The following is a 19,200-nucleotide window of genomic DNA, read 5'->3' on the forward strand; positions in this document are numbered from 1 at the left end:
CTGGGGGAGGATTTTTTTATTATTATTATTGAACAGATGGAAGTAAAAGAAGCCGACGTGGTGACGTCATGGCCCTGGCCAGGTCTCCGGTGGCACCCTGGCCACGCCCTTCTTTCCCCAACTACACCCTCTGTGGGCCGGGGTGGCATAGCTCGAGGGGAATCCAGGTCCAAATGAAACCCAAAGAAGCCCAGACGAGGAGTCGGCCCCTTAGTCCACTTCAAAAGGAAAAGTCACTTTTCAGAACAGATTGCTGGGAGCGACTTCTCTGCATAGGAAACCAAAGACAGGAAAAAGCCCAGAACAAAACGAGACACGGACCGGCCCGAACATCAGTCCCACTCAGGCGGGGGTTCCCCTAGCCAGCCAAGAGAATGGAACCAGGACAAGCCCCCAAATGTCATCGGCGCAGCCATGGCGCCCGTCCCGCGAGTCCTGGGGACGTCCACTGCCCCATCTCCCAAACGTCCACTGCTGAGTCCGTGAGCGTGCAGGCGCGCGTGGGTGTGCGCTCGTGGGTGGGTGTGAGCATCCACAGCCGCAGAACCTGGCGCGCACACCCACGCGCGTGCGCACACCCACGTGTGCCTGCACGTGCAGAAATCGAATAGAGACTAGGCTTGGGTCCCCAGGGAAGGCTCATCTCTCCTTCACGTGGTTCTGTGCACCGCCGCTGCCCCCGCCGCCCCCGCTGCCATCGCCGCTGCCGCTGCCGCTGCCGCTGCACAAGACCTCCGTGAGGTCGTCCATGACCGTAACCTCCTTGGAGTCCACCAGGTTGAACTCTCGGATGAACAGGATGAAGTGCGTGTAGAGGGTATTCAGGTGTGCGTGCAGCTCCAGGGCCAGCGTCTCCTTGAAGTGCGCTGCGTAGATGTGCGCCAGCACGTGGAACAGGTATCTGCAGATCTTCTTCACCAGCGACTCGAAGGAGTTGGGGAACTCCTTGCCTGGGGGCGGGGAGAGAAGGCACAGTCAGAACCTCCCGTCCGAGGAGGCAGAACCCAGGCTTCCGCCTCCCTCCCTGCCCCACCAGACGTGCCCCCTGCTAGGCCGGTGCTCATACCGCCGGCTTTGAGGGCGGGCACAGGGGCCCCGGAGTATCTTCACTTGCTCAGTGCACACTGATGAGGCAGGCACTGGGCTAGGCGCTGGCGGCACCGAGAGGCCTGGCAGGCTCTGCGCTCTAGGAGCTCCCAACCACATTCCCCCAGGGCTGGCTCCCGTCATTCGGAGGTCTCCCTCCCGGGGCGTCAGCGGTCACTGTGCTGAGCACCCCGCTCTCCCCTCCTTGTCCTTTCACCCCTCTGGGCCTCACTGGGGCAGTCTGCCCTGTCCCAGAAGGAATTCGACATGGCCCGAGCCTCCCACAAGTGCCCACAGCCAGACATCATCCCTTCAGAGGGCACTCGCTGCCCCTGTGGAGAGGCCAGGGTCTCTCCACTGGGACTCTCTTCCTCCTTCCAAGAGGGCCTCCCACAGAGCCCGGATCCAGAGACCAAGCAAGCAGGAGCATCAGCATGGCCCCCTCCCATTTCTGTGGAAGCATCAGCTCCTGTAACACTAGGCTCCACACACTTGCTTAGAAGTGGGCTCAGCTCGGGGCCACCTCCTCCACGAAGCCCTTCCTAATCCCCCACTGATCAGTGCTCTCTTCCTCCTCAAACCTCTTTCTCTACTTCTCCGTGCACATGTGGCAGAGGGGAAGCTCTCTGGGGGCTGGGCCTGTGGTCTTTGCATTCTCCAAGGCCTGCACAGATTCCCCTCCCCCCGCCCCCCACCGGGCTCATCATCCGCCCAGCCTGGTGCTGGTCTTAGCCAGGAGCCACCCCTGCAGACCAGGGACGAGAGGGCACCCAAAGGTCTCGGGAAAAGGAATGCTCCCAAGTGGGAGCAGCAGGGGAAGCTAAGCCTCCTTCTTTGGGGGCCGAGTGCCCCGGGGGCGGGATGCCTACCATACTTCGTGGGGAAGACGTCCTCGTCAGTAACCAGCTTCTGCACCGAGCTCATGACGAAGTCGACGTACTGGGGAGCCGTGCACTTGGTCTTCTTTCCCCGTTCATCATACCAGTAGTATTGCCTGCGGGGAGGGCGGGCCCAGAAAGTCACCAAACCCAGCAGCCACGCCCCCCAGGGTAGGGACGTTCTGATAGGCTAGGTGCCCTGGCTAGGAGGCTGGCGGCATGACCCGCTTCAGTCTCGGGCTCCCAGGCCCTGCCTCCTCTGGTCATCCAAAATTGATTAGGAGGTCAGCTAGGCCCCAAGACAACCCCTATCCAATTTAACAAACGTGGATTAAGCACCTACTGTGTACAGGATTGGCTGGCTATACTAATAAGAAATGAACGTCCCTGCTCCCGCTCCGCTGCAACGTAATGCTGAGTGCAGGGGAAGACACAAACAACCCAAGGTCAAGTCAAACAACAGCCAAGAAAAGCCCAAGGCCTCCAGAACTAGGCCAGGTCAGCCCACGAGTCTGACTTGCAGGCCTGAAATGCGGCAGCCTCCCACGCTGCTGTGCTCACTCTCGGTGAGCTAGGGACTGTCCCATCCTGACCCAGCCAAGCCAGGCTGCTTTGTCCCAGGCAGCGTTACCTGTCATGCTGCTGGCCCGCCTGCTGCACCGCCCTCCTCCCCTATTCCCTGGCCACAGCCTCGGCCTCAGCTGATGCTACCAGAGGTCTGGCACCCGCAGCTCCTCCCCGGCTCCCCTCCATGGTAACAGCACCCTTCCGCCTCCCCTGGGCTCGATCCCTGCTGCTGGGCAGGCCCTCTGCCCTCAGGGACTCAGGGCTGAGGAAGGAGAGCCCATTATTCAGGGGTCTGGGCTTTAAGGCTCTCCTCCTTGCACAGTAGACCCTTTATGGAGGTCACAGACAAGAGCTGCCCACTGGGAGGGGACACGTGATCCAGCAGCTCCAGAAGGGCAGAGATGTGCCTGTGCCCCCTCAGACACAGTGAGAACAAAACGTCAGCAAAGCCTGACTCCACCTTCCTCACTGCCTAGTGGGCCCCAGCACAGGTTCCCAGGAAGTCAGGGGCAGGCAAAGCCCTTACAGAGGAGTTCCACTGAGGCAGCTGGCAGCTGGAAGCCCAGGCCAGGGTCAGGGCCAGGGCCAGTCCCTCAGGACCTACTCCTGGTCTGAAGCCTCCTAAGGATTCTCAGCAAGGAAGGAAGGCCCAGGCTAAGGCTCGGTGTCCTCAGTGACACCCAAGCTGTGGTGTCAGGCCTCTGGTTGAAAGGCTTTGAACCAGCTCTTCGTGGCTAAGCAAACATGGCCAAGCCTGGGCTTGATGAGCCTCAGTTTCCTCCCCTCTAAAGTGGGTATAACCTTCACCCAAATGAACACAGGTCATGGTGGTAACAGCGCTCAGTTCCATAGCACCGGAAGGTCTGCTGTGGCACCCTCTAGAAATGGATCTCCATGCAATGGATGAAGAACCAAATCTAACACGATCAGATTCACTCCTCTACTCTCTGCTCTTTGCTGGGGGGGAATTCTACACACCTGCTTAGACTGTCACCTCTCAGGGCAGAAATGCTGCTCACCACTGGAGCCACCCTAATGGAATGGTCAAAGGGGTAGCCAGTGGAGATGGTGAGCACTTGAAGCCCAAGCTGGATAGTGGTCCCATTTGTGATATCGTGCCCAAGTCAGGTGTGGCTGGATTGGCTCTGGCCTGGCCAGGTGAGGTCCTGTGGAGCTCTCAGATCCGGGGCAGGGGGGCTCCTTTTTAGCCTCACCCCCTGACACACGCTCAGTATTCTGGAAGGCTCTAATAAAGATCTATCGACAGATGTGAAGATTCTGAGCAAAGTGAAAACTGGGTGAAAGTAACCCTCTTTCCTTCATCAGTGTAAAGTTCCCAAGAAACAGAACCAGGAGGTGAGACCACCTTCCCTGTCTTAATGAGCATGGAGAGCCCAGTACACCCATTTTGAAGACGGCAGAAGCGAAAGGTCTTGCTCTCTGTCACAGAGCAAGTCAGTGGCAGGGTCAGAGATGGCCAGAGTTGAAGGGCCACCATCCCCCAATGCAACACCCAATTCTACTATTCAGAAGTGATCTGCGGCACACCTGCCTCCTGCCTGCGGGGCCAGGGCTCTCTTCACTCCCACACCTAGCTAGGCCCAATGCTACCAAAGCTATAGTTCGGCCAGCCTGGTGGTGGGTGGATCAATGCTGCTTCCTCCTCGGGCCTTTTTCAGGAACGGATGTGCAAGTGAGGCTTCCTAAAGGCACGTGTGAGAGGGCTGGTAGAGGACTATCATCCCCCAAGGCCCTGCTCCAGCTGGCAGGCTTAGTCAGTTCCTTTAGGTGGTTCATCTACAGGGTTGGTCCTTTTCATTCTTTCTAGAGTCTACCCTGAAGGTGGCAGGGCTGGAGCAGAGATGCAAGGTGGGTGGCCCATGCTCCCAGTTGTGTGAATTCTAGAATTAACTGGGCCTCATCCAGCTTCAAGGCAAGAAACAGGAGCTCTCTATAACCTGAACACTCCTTGGGTCCAGCCCAACTGCAAGGGCCACAGCACAGGAGACCACAGGAACATGATGTACCTGAACCTTGCTTATTTACTCTTGGTGACTTTTGGTCAGTTGAGTGTACCCCATGGCTGCAACTGAGGCCTTGGCCCTCACGGAGATACAGGCTGACACTCTTATGAAGAGTAACAGAGACACCTACCCCCATCTTCTCCAACACACCAGCCCACTTCCTAGTACCTCCAGTCTCACCCTCATACTGTCCCTCTGTTGATGGGCACCTTCTTTCCTCACCAAAGCCCTTTCTTCCCAATCAGTACTGTGCAGGGCAACACCACCTAATTCCCCAGGTTCCAAATGTAGGTGTCATCCTGGACTCCTCACTCTCTGACTCCCCTCAAATCCCATAGGATGCCAAGGCCTGTCAGTCTCACCTCTGCTGTAACTTTTGTCAGTTTCACCTCTGCTGTAACTTTGGTCAGTTTCACCTCTACAGCATTTCTGGTCAGTTTCACCTCTGCTGTAACTTTTGTCAGTTTCACCTCTACAGCATTTCTGGTCAGTCTCACCTCTGCTGCATCTCCCCAATACAGCTCTTCTTCCCCCCCCCCATGCCTGGACTACTGCCACAGCCTCCTGGTGGGTCTCCCTGCCTGTTGTCTTGCCCATTCTAATCCACCCCTTTCTTAGGTAAAGGACTGATCATGTCACACCCCTTCCCTCTATGACAGAATCCTCTATTTGGCTTTTAAAGCCCTTCACAACCTGGCCCCTTGATGCCTTTTCAATCCGGTTACACATACATGACTGCCCCCCCCCCACCCCTCCACAGACCACAGTTCAGCAACACTGGCCTCTTTGCTCCTCCTTCCCCATCATGTTCATTGGCTTCCCCTATACCTGGGATGTTCTCTCTCCTGGGCTTTCCTGCCCCTGTATCCCCAAGTTTCCTCTCTCCTTCCCCCAGCTGCATGTGCCTTCCCCTCATCTACCCTGTATTAAGTATGTATACTCCTTGTTGTGTGCTTGTTTGTAGGGTGTGAGCTCCCTCGGGGCTGGGACCCCACTTCTGCCCATCTTCACCTCTTCAGTGCTCAGCACATGGAAAACACTCAACAAGGCTTGTTGATGGAGTCAGTTCCACCTAAACACCATCTTCTTGCACAAGGGAGGTGAGGCAGCTACTGACCTGATGTCAGAAGGTACAGCAAGAGGTCCCAGGGCTCCCTTGAAATTATAAGGTACTAGGGGCAGCTAGGTGGCGCAGTGGATAGAACACCGGCCCTGGAGTCAGGAGGACCCGAGTTCAAATCCAGCCTCAGACACTTAACACTTACTAGCTGTGTGACCCTGGGCAAGTCACTTAACCCCAATTGCCTCACTAAAAAAAAAAAGAAATTATAAGGCACTGGAGACAGACGTGCTCATAGCCACTCCTCCCTCCTATGAACTGAGACAGCCCTGAAATAACCAGTGTCCTCCCACACATTCTGGGAGCAGAGCATGAAACTGCTGAGCCTCCCAAAGCACTTCTGGAAAGATGGTGGTAGAGGTAGCAGAGGAGTCCCATGGAAGCAGGGCTTAAACACAGCTCTTGCTACCCACCTATGCCTACTGGGAGAGCCCCATCACTTTAAGAAGGGAGTGCTTTAGGGGGCTACCCTGGGGCAGGGCATGGACCCAGCCACATCCTGATGTGCTTCCTGCCTCTGGGGAATGCGAGATCCCCAACCCCCAGAGATTACACCTGGGCCCCATTTCCCAGAATGTCTCGAATAATGTGATGCTTGACAGAGTCTACTGATCCATCACTCAATGTGGTAGCTTGTATTCCAGGCCTACTATGTGCCAACAGCCCTCTGAATGCAGACAGCACGTGCGCGCACACATATGCAGATATGCAAACACACACTCGCGTACAAGTGTACACACACACACACACACACACACACACACACACACATACTCTCGGTTCTGTCCACGGCTGCTTAGTCAGCCTAGTGGTATCCAACCTAAAAATACCCTCCCCTGCCCTCAGGCCAGCTCTCAGAACAGAATCTTCAAGCAGGGAGAGGTCAGATGACCACTTGTGGGTGGCCTCTGGGTAACTGAGCCAAGGGGAGAGTAGCCCAGGGCCCTGGTGAAGGCAGGTCCCCAACTGGGCTGGCAATGTGGGCGTGTTTCTTGCACATGAAGGGAGTCAGATACATCAATGGATCCCTTCCTGTCTCTGCTGCTTGCCAGGTCTCAGTTCTTTTTTGTTTGTTTGTTTTTGGGGGGTGGGGGGCGGGCAATGAGGGTTAAGTGACTTGCCCAGGGTCACACAATAAGTGTCAAGTGTCTGAGGCCAGGTTTGAACTCAGGTCCTCCTGAATCCAGGGCCGGTGATTTATCCACTGCGCCACCTCACTGCCCTGAGTCTGTTCTTTTAAGGTAACAGGTGGCTCTTAAGACCCAACAGTGTGTCTGTCACCTTTACACTCAGCAGCCTGAGCCTCCTTCGAAACCCAGCCACCGCAGCCGCCCGTCTTCCCCGACCACCCCCCCACCCCCCCCACCCCCGCCCAAGTCAGAGCCAGCAAAAGAGAGACTCCTTTTGGGCAGGGGCCTGTCTCAAGGTCTTGGCACAGGGGACTGGCTAGACCTGCTGGGTGTGGATGAGCCTGTGCCTAGGCTCACGGGCAGCCCCAGGCAGACTAGGAGGCCTGAAGGAGGAGGCCCACACAGTGGGAATGATCCTGGAAATTTCTTTAAGATGGATAAGAGCCGGTTCTCCCTGACTGACCTGGCAAAGGTGAGATGAGTGCAGCTCTGCCTGGCTCTCCCCAGCCTATCAGGAAAGCTCACACTAAGTTAGCGGCAGGCAGGCTCCTTGAAGGGTCCTGAGACACTATGGCAGGGTCTGACTTTGACTGAGTTGGCTGCAGGGCAGAAGCCCTTGGGGCTCTCTCCCAAACCCCAAACAGGGACTAAAGGTGCCCTTGGGGCAGGGCTGCCCAGGAATCACTGGCCTAGCAGGGGAGTGGGAAGAATTTTAGTAAAGAGCTTGAACAATCTTGCAACTAGAAAGGTGGAGCAAATGCAGCAGGTAGAGAACAAGAGCTGGGGTTCAAGCCTGGTATGGGGCACTCTGGGCTAGGCACCTGGCATAGAGTGGCCTTGGCATCCTGCCAAGACTATTGATGGTAGAGAAGCTGGCAACCTTCCTTGGAAGACAGCATGCCTCCTACCAAAGCCCCTCTGCCAAAGAATTCACAGGCACGGTTCCAAAGAGTCCCCAGATTAAACTGTGTCCACACACCCTCACAGACACGGACACGGACACGGACACGGACACGGACACACACACTCTCTCTCTCTCTCTCTCTCTCTCTCTCTCTCTCTCTCTCAGGGGTTCTGAAGGTAACAACTGAGGTATCACCAATACAAGTTGGAGACAGGTCTTTCACCTTTGCTTTGTAAATCCCACCCAAATGCTCAAGAAAAACCCAACCATGAGCATGTCCTTAGCGAGAACCACGCCCCAGGTTTCCCAGTGCTCCCTCCTCAGCTCTGCCTCTCCTGACCCTTGTCCTCCTTCAAGGCCCATTTTAGGTGCGGCCCCTGTTCTGGGAAGCCCTACACCCCCCCCCCCCCGCTCCCAAGTGCTTCTGGTCTACCTTGGCTCCCCTTTCTGTCAAACTTGGATCTACTTTTCTACTAAATGTGTGTGAGAGGCAGAGTCGTCACCACTGTCCCATCTAAGGAGGAGCAAACTGAGGCTCTGTGAGACTGTGCAGCTGGTCCTTGGCCCCAAAGCCTGTCCAGGCTCTTTCACTGGTGCCGGCAGAGAATGCCACCCACTCCCCCCCTCCTCTAGTGCTTACTTCCCACAGTGTCGGGGACATGAGAGGGGCTTAGGTAGGAAATGCTTCTTGACATACACCGTAGCACACACATGGTAAGGAGTCACCACGCTGGTCTGAGATTTGCTCCTGCCATTCGTGCTGGTTGTCCCCTACCACATATGGGTCCCAGCAGGTGCACAGGCACAAACTTTAGCCTTAACAGCTACATCCCCATGGACTCTGAGGTGCTTCTTGGGAGAGAAGCAAGCCCTCCCCAGCCCCAGGGTCACAGGGTCACTCACGTGTTGCCCACGGCCATGGTCTGACAAGTATCTCCTGTGCAGAATTCGGAGATTGTGCTATACTGGAGGTTGATGTGGTGGAAGAAGGTAGTCGCTGGAAGAGAGAAGAGAAAACAGGAGTCCGAGTTCCCTGGGGTCGGGTCAGCCAGGGCCCGGCCTGGGGGTGGGTGAGGCAGCTCTGTTGCCCTGTGCCTTCGGCCGCCCACCACACTGGGGAGATAAACCCCTGACGAAGGCCGACTGTCCTGGAGGAATAACCAGGCGCTCTGAGCTCCAGGGGCTGCTATTCCTACCCCCCAGGGCCGCTCAGAGGCATCTAGCTAGGTCCTGAGCAGCTGCCATTCCAAGGCCAACCAGCAGCCCTGTCACACCTTTCAGGTCCGATGCTCGGTGGCACCTCCAAGGGCCAGGACTAGACAGGGTCCTTACAAAGAGCCACGGGATCCCTAAATGGGAGCACTTCTCTTGCTCAGCGAGTCTGAACAAGAAAGCGCAGGCAGGCCCTGAGACAAGAACCCACCCACTCCTCTCTGCCGGGCATGTCCCTGCAGACCTGTGACCCCGCCCAGCAAGCCTCCCTCAGTGTCTGGGCCCATTGCTCAGCGCCACCATAAGGAGTGCTCCATCCAACCTCCAATCTCCTGCTCCACCCCTTGTTGTCCCCCCCACAGCTGAGGTTCTGCCATGTCCCCCAAGCTCAGGCTGGGCCTTTAACCTGCAGTGTGACAGGAATCACACCGGGCCAAGCAGGGGTGACTCTGGCCTGGGGAGAGACAGGGGATACTCCCGGGATACACCTGGGATACACCTGGCACAGGCAGCAGCCCCTTGGGGCAGAACACAGCTCTGTCCGAAACGATACTCCCTTGGCTTGGCCTCTGTGCAGAGCTCAGAGGCAGAAGGAGCAGTGAAGCCCACTTTTGGAAGCCCTCCTTGGGGGCTTTCACTAACAACCCACGGGAGCCCAAACCCAGGCGTCTCTCCGGGCGCAGGCTCCCTGCGTTATAGGAGCCAACAATCAGACTTCACTGTCTTGGAGTCTTGGGGAAGGGGCTAAGCAGAACTGACACGAACAGTGTGACCGGAAGTGCCCAAACTCTTGGACAGACTACCCCGCCCCCAGTCTGCTCCAAGTCAGCAGGGATAAGAGCAGTGAAAATGAGGCCAACTCAGAGGGTCCCCCCATACCCACAAATGGACCTTCTGACCCAAGACCCCCCCGCTGGTCAGCGCCATGTCCCCAAAGGACTCAGTGCAGAACCGTAAGGAAGGACACACCCGAGGAGCTCACAGAACCCTGGGAAGCGAGTACCCTTCTTTCTCAACTCTGCCATAAGAGAGGGCTCACTTGGGGGGGGGGGGGGCACGAGGGTTTCAGAAAAGCAAAAGGCATCAAGTGAGGGCAAAGGAGTCCTGCAAGGTAGGGGGGAAGAGGACTCTGTGGCAGGGCCACTACCCTCTGCAAGCGGACAGGATGTGCCTCTTGTGGGAGGGCCACCTACTGTTGCTGGCCAGCCACTCGTTGAGGTCGATCTCCCGCGGCAGCATCACCAGCTCCTTGAATTCAAAGTCCGTAATTCTAGATTGGGTGTACTCTGGCTCCAGGTACAACTTCTTCTCTTCAGGGGCGGGCTTCTTCCCATTCGGCTTTGCCTTGGACTTCCTAGAGGGGGAGACAGGGGGCAAGAGAAGGTTACTGTCCAGCCGGTGAGCCAACGCGGCAGCCCTGGCCGGCCCGGCCCACCCTGAGGGGTTTGGAGGGAAGCCCTGGAAGTCTTAGGCCAAACCAAAGAGAGACCTTGGCTTTTAGGCTGCTGGTCCCTGCTCCAAAGCTCTGGGCCTTCGGATGATGGTGAGAGACAGAAGTGGAGTGACTGCAGGGCATACCCGGAGGCGGTTATGTGGGCTACAGTACTGCAAGTGACAAGTACCCCAACCACCCACAGGGCAGGCCCAGGGGTCACTGGGGAGCAGGAGACATGTAGCCCCCACCTGAAAAACCTCCCAGAAACCCAAGGCAGAACTGATGACTTGGGGCTGAGTCAGCCTCAGCCAGATGGATCTAGAGTCACCTGGCCCTTTGGGTGCCTCTAAGGAGAAGAGTGTCTCCTGAAGAGGGTGTGAAGAACATTCCAGCCCTCAGGCCTGGGCACTGGGCCGGGGGCCCTAGGCTCATGGGGGAGTATGGGCATTGCCGGTGGCCAGAGAGACGCCACCACCCCGCTGGTGGCATACAGGAATGCAGGCTACATCGAAGGTCCTTTCCCATGACGGGCAGTGGGGATTTTCCCAAAAAATAAGCATTTCGTTTTTCCTCCCTCCCATGGGAAAACAGAAAGGCTCAACCCCTGTGACAAACACACCTGGTCAAGCCCTGACTGTGCACAGATAGGAGCCTGGGCTTCACCCCAACGCGGCAGAATGGGGAAGATGCAACAGGATGCTGCTGCCAAGGACAGGGTAACTGGCACCGCCCGCTCACCCATCCCAGTTGCCACTGCCTAGCTCAGCTCTCGGGCAGCTGGGGGCACCACAGTGTACAGCACTAGGAAGACACCCTTGGTCCAGCAGCTCTCACAGAGGACACTTCCTAACTAATGTGACTCTGGGCCACTCACCTCACCTGTCGGCCTCAGTTCTGTCCTCTGTAAAGTGGGGGTAATATGCCTGGAGGGGTTGATGAGCTGCAGACACCCCTTGCAGCTCTACATTTAGGACCCTGCTGAATGACCCCTGGGATCCAAAGGACCTTCCCTGTGCTCCCAGAAGTGCTCGGCAGCCCACTAGTCCTTCACAAGCGACTGCCACAAGACACTGAGGCATCATCGGGGAAAGGCGGCAGCCCAAGGCTTCCGGGCCAGGTGGCTGCAGGCCCTGCTGCGTCCTCCAGCGGCCCACAGTAGGAGGTCAGCGAGATCTCAGGGATGCTCACTGTGGGCTCACATCTCTCAGATCCAGGGACGGGCCACCAGCAGATGGGACATAGTCCACACCTGTCCCTACACTGGCTCTTGTGCGTGCCCCAGTGGCCATCCCAGGGACAGTCTTGCCTGTGATGTCCATCTAGTCATCAATCAAGGAAGCTCCCAGGAAGCCCCTCTCCCCAAGGAGACCAAAAGACGGACCCACAGAGCACTTGCTGAAGGGGCCACTTGCACTCTGGCTCTGACGGGGCAGTGTTGGGAAATGACCCGGGATCTCGCCTCCTCCGCTCACTCATTTCCAACTCCTCACCCACCGACGCCTTCTCTGAGGCATCCAAACCTGCCCACGTTCCCTCTGGGCCTCTCCCAGAAGCAGCGCTGGCCCTCATCGCTGCCCACCTCTCTCCTCGTACTCGGTCCCCAAACCCAACTTCCTCTTCTCCTGCAGCTCCCTCTCTAGTTGTCCAGTGCTCTCAGGTCTCCTCTGTGAAGGTCAGGCCTCTGCCTGCACGTGAGTCACACTCGGCCCTTCGCTCTCCCTTGCTCCCTCCTGACGTGACCCCTCCTCCAGTGTCACTGTCCCCCCTTCCTCAGACCTGCTGGGGCCCTAACAGCAACTCTACTTATTACTGATTTTCCCCCCACTACCCTTCCTTTAGAAGACCATCTCTCTGTTGGGTATTTAAAGCCTATCACAATTAGGGCCCTTTGGGGAGTAGAGTTTACATCTTTGCATCCTGCTTAGCTATGTGACCCTGGGCCTCAATTTCCTTATCTGTAAAAGGCACTGCTTAGCACCCCTCCCTCAAGACACCCTCCCCCCTGACTCCCGAGCTACCAGCAGAGTGTGCGGCCGCAGGAACGGAGCGATGCCCAAATCAAAGGAACTTGTTTCTTCAAGCTCATCTGTGAGTGATTCTGACAGCGAAATGGACAAAAAGGCAAAGAGGAAAAAGCGAGCAATTCCAGAAAAACCCATAAAGAAGCAGAAGACAGGAGAAAGTTCTAAAGCACCAGCTTCATCCAAGCAAAGCAGCAGCCGAGATGATCATAGGCTTCAGACTGGAAAAATGAGATATGTCAGTGTTCGGGACTTTAAGGGAAAAGTCCTCATTGATATTAGAGAACATTGGATGGATCAAGAAGGTGAAATGAAACCTGGTAGAAAAGGTATTTCTTTAAATCCAGAACAGTGGAGCCAGCTGCAGGAACGGACTTCTGATATTGGTGATGCAGTAAGAAAACTAAAATCAGAGCCGTGTGATCAGCCTTCTTACATTGGCTTTTGTTTTTTAAACTATTTGTTTTCCAGGCTATCGTATATTTGGATTGCAAAACAATTTGTAAGATGAAACTTTTTTTTTAAATGTGCATTAAAAGTGTATTCTGAGTGAAAAAAGAAAAGAACCCCCCCCCCCCCCCCCCGTTGTTGCCTCTTCCCCTCTCTATCCTCAAGCAGAAGCTGGGAAGTTTTTAAGCTATATCCTAGACTTGTCTTCAAACATGCCTTCTCCCTCCCCCAACAGAATGGAAGGAGGGCAGACTCTGCCTCCCTTTTGTCTCCCCACTGCCCAACGCACTGCCTGGACTTAATGTTTGTTGACAGTGGCACAAGACCTGGGCTCCAGGCCCAGTCCCTGTCACTAATTAGCTGTGTGAACTTGTGCAAGTGACACCTGTTTCCAAGAAGGCACTTGGAATAAATGCTTTCAAAGGCTTGCTGCCCACTCAGATACCAAGATCTTTGTCAGATGGATGAGCTGCATTAAGTTACACTTCCCTCATTCCACACTTTTTACTTTAAAATTGGGGCCTCCCAAGCTGTCCCCACAACAGACCCCATGACTGACTCCCACTTTCCCCCTTTTGCACTTGAGAGGCCCCAGGCTAGCCTGAGGCTAAAGCAGATTCTGTGTGGAAGATGCCCACACACTCCTGGGAATGCGGGCATTACACTGGAAACTTTTCAGGGCATGGATCAGGCCCAAGGACCAGTCTATCCGGAATCCACCCTCCTTATAGCCCCAGCTTTCAACTTTTAGCAAGGGAAGTGCTTAAGAGAAGTGATCTGCTCCGGGGTTCAACGATCAGCAGCAGCCCCCTTCAGCCCGTCAGTCTGCCTGCTTCAGGGTCTGGGAAGGGTGGCTCACAGCCAGAACACAGGCCCTTCCCACCTTCTGATCCTCATTTTGCAAATGGACAGACTGAGGTGCAAAGAAGGGAGGGGCTGGACCCAGACAGGCCTGGAAATGGCGCCTGGGACTGCCAGGGCTGGCCTCATCTGGGAGGAGGTTTCTGTACCACCCAGCCTCTCCTCAGCAGGAAGACTGGCCCAGCTCCCTGAGAAAGGGGGGCAAAACTGGGCAGACATTGCCAGGGGCCATCCTAAAGCTCCGATAGGCCTCCCTCTCCTTCCTGCACATTCTGGTCCTCTGGGGTGGTGGCTCAGCAGCCTGCCGCCCCCCCCCCCCCCCCCCCCGCCCCCTTTCAGGGACACTCTGCCAGAGCAGGGTAGGCCCTCCCCTGCTTGGGGAGCTGTCCAGCTTTAGGACAGCAGGTCCAGTAAGGAGTTTCCACGGGCTGCAGGCAGATTCTACCAAGGCTTCCCCAGAAGGATCCAGCCCCTCCACAGGGCAGCCCCTGGACCCAAGAAGCTGACAGTGTGCATTCCACTTGAGCATAGTCACAAGCCCCCTCCCTGCTTCCTGTTATGTTCTGAAGGGTGGCCACGAACGACATCCCTGGGACCAGGGAATACCCAGGATCTAAAGCCTGCCTCCCACTGCTCATCCCTGGGCACACTGGCAGGGCAGGCTAGGCCCAAGCCTGCACACCCACTCACTGAGTCCTGCTTACAAAGTCAGGGGGGGTACCCCAAGGTGGGTCCTCTCTTTGTCCTGGGGGACATGCCAGCCACCTTGGCCCGCTGGGGCCCAGAAAGAGGAGATGGAACCTTCAGCCAGATGCTGGGCCTCGATCCTGAGGCCCTGTGGGGAGCCCCACCCTTCGGTGGGGGGGGGGGGCACCTCTGACCTTGGCTTTTTTCTCTTTCTCTTCTGGCTTTTTAAAGTTGCTGATGGTTGATTTCTGAGGAGGAGGAAGAAAGAATGCTCCCTGTGTGCCAGGGAATTCCTTTCCCTCAGATTCTCACGGCAGCCCTTTGCCTAAAAAGGTAATCTGTGCTTCGTCTCCAGATGCTCCACCCGAGAGCCAGTGCCTGGCATGGCCGGCACAGCATCTTGTTCCAAGCCCTGGGTCTCCCAACAGGCGACCTTCATCTTCTCAAAGTGAAGGCTCTGAGGCAGGAGCTGGACCCCACGTGCCGGTGCCAGTGCCGAGCTGTCCTTGGTGCCCCAGCATGGGGTGGGGGGGTGTCCCTGTGACAGTCGGTGGGCCCAGCCAAGCCTTCCGCAGAGGCCACAACCCAGAGACCAGCCAGGGCTCGGAGCTCCCCTCCTGAATGGGGACAAAGGGCCAGCCCGCCCCAGTGCTCCCCAAGCTTCTCCTTCCTCACTCTGCCTTTAGCACAGAGTCTGCTCTGGAGAAAAGGGGCTCCCCATTGGCAGGAGGAACTGGGAGGAATTAGGGTTTATAAGGAAGTGACTGATGGCCACGAGGTCCAGCGGCATTGCATACCCCACAGGAGTGTGTGTGTGTGTGTATGGTGTATGAGTGTGAATGTGGTGTGTGTGTGGAAGGGGAGGTGGGCAGAGGCACAGGCATCATCACTGGGCATCTCAGCAGGCTGCTTCACCTACCTGAGGGGGTCAGGCATGCACCAACAAGCACTTCATGACTGCTAGGGAAACAAAGGCAAGGTGAGGTGAGCCTGGCCCCCAGGAGCTGACAGTCTAAGGCTAGATTCCAAACCAGCCAGCCAATAAACACTGAAGTGGGAGTGCAGTGGGTAGAGCCCTGGGCCTGGAGTCAGGAGTCCCTGAGTTCAAATCTAGCCTCATATACTTCACCCTGTGTGCCTCCATTTCCTCATATATAAAATGAGCTGGAGAAGGAAATGGCCAACCCTCCCCCCCCAGGATCTCTTCCCAGAAACCCGAATGGGGTCACCGAGAGTCAGACACAACTGAAAGGCCAACACAAACCAAGCACCTGCTAATGGGGCAGACAAACAAACAGGTCTGTCTAACTAAGGCACTGCCAGGAAAATGCCAGACTGCAGACTTTGGGGAGGGAGAGAGGCCTGGCTGGCCGGGGCTAATGGGGCCTCCCAGATCTGAGAGGGAGGACGCTAAGGCAGGGACAGGGCCTCCCAGCCCGGGGAGGGGCAGAGCTCCCCAGGCCTCCCCCACAGCCTAGGGAGGCCTGGCAAAAGGACTTGGTCGGTAGGAGATCACTGGGTGCGGGGGGAGCCCCAAAGTTCCCAGGGTGGACGCCAGAAAGGCCTGGCAGGCTCCAGCTGCTGGGGTGGACTTTGGGAATGGACCTTTTCATGCCGTTTTCTTGGCAATGTTCTGTCTTTTGAGCCATTTACAAACATGACTTTCTAAGAAGGGGATCCTCAGTCTCACCCAAGGGGGAAGCCTGATCCCCTGCCCAGGTGAGGGGAGGCCACAGAGTCGATGTAATTGGCTCATGCGAGCCTGGAGCATGAGGGATAAGCTGGAAGGAGAAACCACGGCTCCGGCCTCTTGGGCCAGTGCCCGCCCAGCCTGCTCCCAGGCTTCCCTTCTTCATTCTTCTCACTTGCTGGGGCCGACCCTCTGCCGCCCACCCATCCTCGCGTGTCTGATGGCCTAACAAGTTTTCCCTTCCCCTTCCATCAAAAGAAAAGGATAGAACAAGGAAAGAACAGCTTTCCTGACCTCGAGAAGCTGTCGAACTTCTTCACAAGTAAAGGACGCCTGCCTCTAAACATGCACTGTAAGAATGGCCAGGGGCCTGAGTCAAGGATCGGCTAACCACCTCGAGGGTGGTGGAGCCACCCAGGCCTGATGCCCACCAGCTGGGTGTCTTTGGGGAAGTTGTGACCCCTCTGGACTTGGGCTTCCTTCTCTGTAGGAAAGAAGGGGCCTCCACCACACTGTCCATCTCTGCTTCAATCCAAGGAGCCTCTAGCGCTGCCTTCTCGTCTCTGGAATCCCCCCCACAGAGGGGCCTTTGACCCCTGACCCCTGAGACTGTCACCAACCAACAGTCCTGTTTGCCCCCTTCCTTCCTCCCACCCCGGGCACCCTGCCTGAGACACTCAAGGACAGACCCTGTGCAGCCTTCCCATGGCAAGGCCCCAGCTCCAGCCCTGCAGAGAATTGGGCAGAGAAGGCAACTCCCCTTCAGAACCTCCCCTCGGCAAAGAGGACGCCTCATGGAAAGAAGGCCCGCAGAGCCCTCGGCCCCACCCGCCCCCTGTCTCCTGACCCCCTGCCTTCCAGAAGGACCCCCACAGCCCCTTCTCGAGGCTCCGAGGCCACAGACAAAGGGAGCCTCTGTTCTCTCCCTTTTTCAGGGGTGGGGAGTTCGAATTCCTGTCGGAGTTCAAAGATCTCTGGTGCAATACCTCCCATCGCTCTCCCTGGGAGAGTCTTCCGACCAGATCATTAGAAATAGGGACCACAGCAACTGCCCCCCCCGCCCCCCCCCCATCAGGCCTTCCCATAATTCTCGAGCCTTGCCTGAAATCAGATGGGAAGAGAAACCAGAACCAGAACCACCCCCAAGGTCTGAACCTCCTCAGCTTTTTGGGCTGTTGTCATCTGGAGAAGTTCCCCAGAACCAAGAAAAAAGGAAGCCAATGTCACCTGCTACCCTGAAGAATGGACCTAGAAACAACGCCTCCGGAACAAAGGAGGGGGTATGCGGGGGCAGATCCTGGCTGGTGCTGTGGCCACTGGAGCCCAGGTGGGCGAGCAACAGGGAAGTGAGGAGGCTTCACACACTCGGGGAGGCCACCTATGCCAACTCTCCCCGCCAGATGGAGAAGCTGAGCCCCAGAGAGCGCATACTTGCTCCAAGGCGCTGGGAGCAGTCAGCACTCAGGAATTCCGAAAAAAGAAGGCTGAGCACTTTCACCCATTGCCCCGGGGCCCATTTGGAAATGGCATCAGGAGGGCAGCTTGCTGTCCTCCCAGAGCTCTGGCCCCTCTTCCACTGGGGACCCACTGGCGATCACACTCCAGCAACCCCTCACTGGTAGGCCCGCCACCAAGCCAGCACACCCGAGCCCCCTTGGCCCAGACAATCGGCCCCTTCTAGCTACATGGGAGAAAATGCCCAGTCGGCTTCAGCCACAAGACTTCCCAAAGGTCTCCGAGGAAGTCCCCCAAGGTCTGGAGCTGCCCCAAAGGGGAGGCACCTCAGCCCCAGCTGAGCTCCCCAGAAGAGATGACCTATTTGTTGGTGGAATGCTGCATGTCACCTCAGGCCTGAAGACGGAAGTTCCCTGCAGAAAGAAGCACCAAAGAGAAGGCGAGACCGGGCAAGCCCTCTGTATGTGGGCACAAAAAATCCCCAAGAGATGGCATGGGATGGGGCACAGAGAACCTGTTCTCTGGCCCCTGGGTGAAAACTGAGACTGGGGGAGACGGGACCATCTTGAACTCTTCCAAGACGCCCAATCCAGCCCCGCTCCTTGGAGCAGTGAGGCCCGACCCCACCTATCAGAAGTCCACCCTGGCCCCAGTGTCATCTAGTCACTGTTCACTTGATCCAAAGCTGTTCTCCTCCCTGGCACGCTCAGCCTTCCTCAAGGAAAGCTTTGCTACATCCTCTGCAGTTCTTTCGAATTGGGGTGGGGGGTGCACTTGGCAAATAGCAACTCCTTTGCCACGTAGGCCCCAACACCAAGGCACAGAATGGGTGGCCCAAGGGCTCTGGCCCCACCCCAAATTCCCAAATGCATCTGATGTGCGGCTTGCCCACCCGTGGGCACCACCAGGGGGATGCTGGCAGGGGCTTCACAGGAGAGACTTCATAGAATGCTCTAGGCTGTCTGAAACTCTGTTTGAAGGGGCCCTGGGGGGAGGCGCAAAGGCCCAATCAGGCCCTGGCCCACACAGCCTCGGCACGAGATGCACTCCTGGCTGTAGCGTGGACTGACCGGGACTCCTGTGACCAGAGCCAGATGCTCTGGGCCTGTGAAAGATCCCTCTGCAATCACCAGTAAAACAGGAATGGGAACAGGATGGCCTGTGCAAGGCTCTGGCCATGGTGACTGCGCTTTGGGATCCTTTCAGGGTGAGCAACCAGAACACAAGTCAGGGTCACTCCACTCTGCCCCGCTGGGAAGCACGACAGAGGGACTCTGGAGTCATGGGGCCTACCACCTCCTCAGGCATTTTAACAATTTGGGCCGGGTGTGCAGGCAGGGAGCTAGCTCCCAAGAGCTGGGTTCTCCACCTCGTCTGAGTGCTGGGCCCCACGGCAGCCATCGGCCGATGGCCACGAACCCCTGCTCAGAACCACATTCTCAAACAATCACACACAAGCACAGCCGTCAAAGGACGAAACAAAACACGCTAGCGGACATCAGGTCAAAAGGACAAGATGGGCAAGGGCACTCTTTGGAGCCGACTGTTTACATCTTAGGAGGAAGAAAAGGGAGCCCTCCCTTCTGCAGCAGCGGGAGGGCTTGGACACACAGATGCTGCTCCAACCCCTTCTGGCGCCCAGAGTCCAAGATTCATTCTGCCCTACATCCTGAGGATCTG

General features: G+C 56.8%; 2 protein-coding genes across 3 annotated transcripts in view; one reads left to right on the plus strand and one right to left on the minus strand.

The window, feature by feature from the left end:
- Positions 1 to 19,200, minus strand: part of MOB2 (MOB kinase activator 2) — a 93,481-nt gene continuing 74,281 nt past the window's right edge. For both annotated transcript variants that reach the window (XM_043972578.1, XM_043972577.1), the window contains exons 2-5: positions 10,115 to 10,275; positions 8,613 to 8,706; positions 1,956 to 2,080; positions 1 to 950 (exon numbers count right to left, since the gene is read on the minus strand). In XM_043972578.1, the coding sequence (XP_043828513.1) occupies positions 640 to 950; positions 1,956 to 2,080; positions 8,613 to 8,706; positions 10,115 to 10,275 (691 nt within the window). In that variant the 3' untranslated portion in view covers positions 1 to 639. The remainder of the gene's footprint in view (positions 951 to 1,955; positions 2,081 to 8,612; positions 8,707 to 10,114; positions 10,276 to 19,200) is intronic.
- On the plus strand, positions 12,358 to 14,194 carry LOC122730877 (activated RNA polymerase II transcriptional coactivator p15-like). The gene is made up of 2 exons (XM_043970441.1): positions 12,358 to 12,796; positions 14,028 to 14,194. The coding sequence occupies exons 1-2, from the start codon at positions 12,406 to 12,408 to the stop codon at positions 14,192 to 14,194; spliced, it is 558 nt and encodes a 185-aa protein (XP_043826376.1). The 5' UTR covers positions 12,358 to 12,405.

Source organism: Dromiciops gliroides, chromosome 6, assembly GCF_019393635.1.
Source record: "Dromiciops gliroides isolate mDroGli1 chromosome 6, mDroGli1.pri, whole genome shotgun sequence".
NCBI lineage: Eukaryota > Metazoa > Chordata > Mammalia > Microbiotheria > Microbiotheriidae > Dromiciops > Dromiciops gliroides.